General features: G+C 37.0%; 1 protein-coding gene across 1 annotated transcript in view; it reads left to right on the top strand.

The window, feature by feature from the left end:
• galnt14 (UDP-N-acetyl-alpha-D-galactosamine:polypeptide N-acetylgalactosaminyltransferase 14 (GalNAc-T14)) overlaps positions 1-6000 on the top strand; it is a 182689-nt gene that overhangs the window by 132564 nt on the left and 44125 nt on the right. Inside the window, exon 5 of the mRNA XM_062437652.1 lies at positions 3575-3640. Within this exon, the coding sequence (XP_062293636.1) occupies positions 3575-3640 (66 nt within the window). The remainder of the gene's footprint in view (positions 1-3574; positions 3641-6000) is intronic.

A 6000-nucleotide genomic window follows, 5' to 3' on the forward strand; every position in this document is an offset into this window, starting at 1 on the left:
GATTATCAACATTAGTATTCTAATTAAATAAAAAGTTAATAATAGTTAATAAGAAGTGTTATGATTGGCTCAAGCATCCATATGTTTGTTTGCTGACTTTTAAAGTTCATTCATTAATTCATTATATAAATGTGTGTTTGGTTACAAGGTTTTTGTTGTCATACAGGACACAGTCACGTTGGATTTAATTAGTTAAGTGTTCATGTTTAAGCTCAGTCTCTATTTTAGTTATTTTTGGTCAAATTTTTATCTTCACTAGCATTTGGAGTAGCAGACGCTGGATTCTTTCAATCATATCTTCAACTTTTTAAGCTTTTTTTCGATTTCAATGCTCACTCACACACTTTCACTTCAGATCAGTACAAAGTTCAATTTATTTTTTGCAGCAAATCATCATAAAAACAAATGAAACCATAAAGATAGAAAGACAATAAAAAAACTCCAAAAGACATTAAAAGTGCTGGTACTATACTGGCAATTCAGACATATAAGAATGTATGTTAAAAAAATAAAATAAACAGCCAAAAAGAAGATTAAAGATGTTTCAGTCATGTTCAGGTGTGACAGCTGATATACTGCTGGGATCTGGAGGGTTTACTGCTTATTGTGACAGTGAATTACATAAAGAACAAGTCTAAAACCAAGACATGAACCTGACCCGTGCCTGAACCTTTCACACCTTAATGGTTAATGCACTTATAGATCTTTTCTTGTTTTTTTGACCAGTCAAAGCCCTGACCTGACTGAACTCGCCTGTTACTGCTGAATACTGATACCCAAACTCAACCTGACTTTGTTATTTCTTCCTCTACAAAGAGGAATTCTACAGTCCAGACACCAGACATTCAGTATTCGGACAGTTAAACCTTTGACTTATTCAGGCTCTGTGCTCTTAAGGAGAAAATGCTAACTCATAACTCTCCTCTAGTGTTAAAAGAACTGCTTCTCACACACATTTGTTTTGCCTATATTGACGCAGACGTACAAACATTCGAGCTGAGACTTTGTAGACTTTGTAGTAATGCAGTATCCATTATTACATTTCAAAGTGAAAGTACTGAAGCACAAAGCCTGAAGAACATAAAATGTGTAAGTATCTAAACTGTCTGGACTTTCTACTCGCTGGTTCTTTAAACATCGTCTGTGGCAGCTGCAGATGTGATTCATGGTGAAGTTTCACTGTTAGGAAACCACTGAACGAGTCATAGTGAGTAAACCTCTTTGTAACTTTCTTTATAACTGTCTTGTGAGAACATCCTAGTTTTTGCCTCTGTGGTCAAAAGTACACTTTTTATAGAATTAACCCTCATAATGGGTCAAAACTTTCTCCAACAATCCATCTGGGTCAAAGTATTTTTCTTGTTTTCTTATTTTCCTCAAAGAGTTTTGAGTTTCTCATTTGAAAGGAGGAGTTCAGTGGAGGAGAGCGACCGGGCGTCACTTCTGGGTCAAAGAGCTCTGATGGAGGTTTTTCAGTCATTCAGGGCTGCTGAACTTTGACAATATGACTCTTTTTTATTGATACATTTTTTTCATATTTGTTCTTTTCATAGCAGCTCAACTTGCAGCTCGTGTACTTGCAGTTTTCTTACAGTGTCCTCCTGTTGATGTCAGTAAGAATACAATATAAAAAATACAGATGACTTAAGGGTGCTCTTTCAGACACGCGCCACGTATCAGGAGATTATCCGTAACTCCATTTGGTTTAGGTGAGGGTTGGTTGCTGGATAGAGCAAGCAGGAGGCAGGACATGAAGAAAAAAGTATGCACGCTCATGTAGCTGGTTTGTAATTTGATCGCGATTAACCGAGTATCTTGCATTCCTTGAATTTGGCGTTACGAAAAGGTCCCGAAATCTCGTCGTCTCTCCAGTTGGATATTTTCATCAATGTCTTTATGTAAACAACTCTTTTTCTTCTTCACCCTCGGATGTTTATATTAACCAGGTGGGGGGTTCCGGTCCTCTGAAATGATGCCAACACGGAAGTAACTTAAAACTGCATTCTATCAAAAGGCCACCAGGGGGCGACCGTTTTGGTGTCAAAAACTTCTCACTTGATTTCTAACCTCAGTAAACGTTTTCAAAATGTGTTTATGGTCTCAATCGCTAGTTTAAAGCCTTCTTCAATGCAGTATGATGTTCATTTGGGACATTTTGGCCTCCCTGATTTTATATGTGACGATAAAGCAGGGTATGCATTAGGGCGTGGCTACGTCTTGATTGACAGGTTGATTGGTTCACAGGTTCAGGAGGGCGCCTCATGCTCCTCCTGATGCCTATATAAGTAGAATCCCTGTTTTTATTTTTCCCAGCATGCACCTGAAATTTTCAAGATGGCGCTGCTCAGATCCGATACTATTGGATTCCAAGCAGCAGTCCACAAACCAATGGGTGACATCATGGATGTTACGTCCGTTTCTTATATACAGTATATGGTATTAACATCATCAACATGCCGACTAACTTGCTGTGATTTCTCTGGAAAATGACCTGCTGTATTCACACCTGGGCTCAGCCGGACATCACACAGACTTTGTACTCGAAAGTCTGTGTGATGTCCAGTTCGACCGATTCAGACATTTGCACTCTCACATGTTACCAGCTGTTACCAGAGTCTGTTGATACTTTTATGATGCATCCAAAGACTCACTTTTATTCTCTGTTTTTATTTGTTATCTGATTTCTTTGGGTTTTAAATTTGTGCTTCAATTTTGTTGTTTTAATTAGCTCCTTTTCATAACCATCTGCTGTGTACATAACCGTCCTAATGCTTGTATGTGCCTCTGTGAAGCACTTTGCTGCTAAATCTGTTTCTTTTTAAAGTTCTGTATGAATAAAAGAAACTTGAAAGTTAAACATAAAGCTCTTCTGGTAATATGGGATAACTTCAGGGTGGCAGTGCGTGTGTGAAAGGAGCTTATGTCGACACTTTTGTGTTTAAAGAATATAATAAAGCTTTACTGATCTAAATATTATAATAACAGGATTATATAACAATAGTACTGTTTAATGTCAGATGATAATATGATAATCTCTCTTTGATATAAAGCATCAAGTTTTGTCATTTTAATTCATATTTGTGCTCATACATAAGATTACTGTTTTGAATCTGATTTTGATATTATAACAAGAGCAATATGAAAAAAAAGCAATTGTTCTAAAACACGTATTAAATAGTCATTTCACTTTGATGAATGACTCATATCCCAGCGGTTGTTTTTCTCTCCCTTTTTTCCTTTTTCTTCTTTTCACTTTGACACTTTCTACTTGAGTGTTTTTCAAACAAGTATTACAGGAGACAATAATATTTCAAATAATATATTTATACAACTCAAAAAATACTAATTCAGCGTGGAGCATCCAGACAGCTGATCAGCTCCTAAACACGTCTCAGTAACTGAAAGCTTTGAATCGGCGTCTCGCTGCTGCAGAGCTTTTCAATGAGCCGCTAATTTCCCTGCAGAGTTTCTGAGAAATTACCCAGATATATAACACAGCACACAATATTATATTATATTCTGTCCCTTTATAGTCTATTTAATTTCTGCTTTGTGTGTATTTTTTTTCTTTCAGAAACCGACTGCCAGCTTCTCACCAAACTGCCCAAAGTCAAATGTCTTCGTAACAAGAAAAGAGAAGGTATGCCTGCATTGTTGCTTGTAATTGAATTACTCTTTGTATTCACCATGTTTGTATACATTTGCATGTTTAATAATCCTCATAAAACTCACTTTTTAATGTCTTACAATATATTTTTAGGCAGTATTGTGCAGTAATGTATAGAATAAATGATCTCAGTGTGAATGAAAAACCTTTCAGTCTTTTCACCCTTAAACATTTCCAACACGCACAGAGAGACAGAGAGACAGAGAGACAGTGGGTGAAGTAAAATTGATTCCCTCATCTTTGACTACATATGGAGGTGCAGAGCTGAAATGACCTGAAGTGAATTGAAGTGACAGGAGGTGCAGCTGAAATAGAGCCCATCGAGGCAGAGAGAGACTCAGACTGTCATCAGAAAATGTCACAAAAAAAGAAAAATGTCTTCCATCATCAAAACCAAATCCATCACACATCCAGTACAAGAAGCCTACAACCCAAAATATAACTACTTTCTTTATAAAACGCCCCAAAAAAAATATGAATAACTTGCCAAAATGGCAAAAGACAACCGGTAGAGACTTAATGTCTCAGTCACACTAAATATGGACGCTTCTCCTTGTTTTAATGGTTAATACAGTCATGCGTCATGGCTCCGCTTATCATTTCTTCCCATATAATCCATTTGGAGCTGCCTCCATGCTCTTAAATATAGAAGACAAATGATTGCAATACACAAATTAACATGACAGTCTGACAATGTGATGGGGTCATGAGCATTTTGGGAATTTAAAGCACAGGGAAGAGGCCGAGGTTTAGAAAAGGCTTCTCTTAATTCCACGCTGCAGATGATCCATGTGTTCACAGGCGGTGGCTGAAAATGGTCTCAGGAGCTCAGGAGACCCGGAGCCTTTCATTCTTTATTAAAACCATAGTAGAGGTCGCTTATTGTGGATGATTTTAGGTGTTTTAGTCCTTTAACGTTGTAATCGTTCACATAATACTAGTGCTTTGAAAAGTGAAATGATGTAATGCAGATGAAAGGTGTTTAATTAATTAATGATAAACAGGATTCTTGCTTTTTCTGCCATTTAGAGCTGCAACAATAAGTCGATTCATTGATTAGTAAAGCAACAGAAAATTCATCACCAACTTTTCTTGATATTCAGTTACTTGTTTTGGTCTTTTTTTAAGCAGAAATATCAAAAGTTCTTCAGTCAAGCTTCTCAAATGTGAAAATGTTCTGCTTTTCTTCATCATATATGACAGTAAACTGAATATCTTTAGATTTTGGAGACAAAACGAGCCATCTGAACACATCTCCATGAGCTGTGGGAAGTAATAACAGACGTTTTTCACTATTTTCTGACATTTCATTGACTGAACCATGAATAGAGAAAATAATCTGCAGATTAGTCGATAATGAAGAAAAAAATCACCCTGTAATGCATGGTGGGTTTTTAATATGAATTTAATATCTGCCTTTATTCAGAGAAGTCTGACAGTCAAATAATAAAGTAAATCCTTGAAAACTTCAGGTACAAATTTTCAAGGCGTTTTAAAATGAAATAAAAAGTTGAAAAAGCTCAAAGAGGAGACAAGGGCTGTAAGATGCAAGTGTGAAAACATCTAAGATTACCTTCACATTGACCTTTCCTTTCCCTGTTACCTTCTCACTGTAAACTAACCTCAGCACAGTTCAGCCATCAAGAGACAGACTGAAACTTTTCCAGACGTCTCATCGCTCTCGTTCGGTGGCGTCTGAGTTCAAATCGCACCAGAGAAACGTAAAAAACAGTTTCTAATGTTGATGTTGTAGTTGGAGAGGTGAGAGCGATGTCATCACTCCATAGAAAAGTCTGAAAATATGAATCTTGCTCCTCTAACATCTCTTTATTCTGTAGTTTTTTTCCTCTCTGTGTGTCTCACAATTTATTTTTCTTCCCTCTTATTTCATGTTTTATCTTTCTAGTTCACTCTGTTTCTTTTCTTTTATAGTTTTTTAATCTTCCTCTCTCACTCACCTCTGTCTCTCTCTGTCTCTTTAACAACAGGGACACTTGTCCTACATGCTGTCACTGAAGGATTTCATTATAGCACAGTCATGCTGATCACACACACACACACACACACACACACACACACACACACACACACACAGGGTTCATCAGTTTGGCTTGTTAATAGTTTATGGCTTCAGGCCCTCTGACTTGATTGTCTTTTTAATGCCCATAAAAATACACCAGGCAGAGACTGTATGTCTTCACTGGTGACACACACACGCACACACACACACACACACACACACACACACACCCTCATTGACATTGTACATTTTCTAGCCAATTCATAATTTGGAGTTTGTGTAACTATGCGGCACTGCTTTGTGTTAAATGTGA

Source organism: Scomber scombrus, chromosome 17 (assembly GCF_963691925.1).
Source record: "Scomber scombrus chromosome 17, fScoSco1.1, whole genome shotgun sequence".
Classification (NCBI taxonomy): domain Eukaryota; kingdom Metazoa; phylum Chordata; class Actinopteri; order Scombriformes; family Scombridae; genus Scomber; species Scomber scombrus.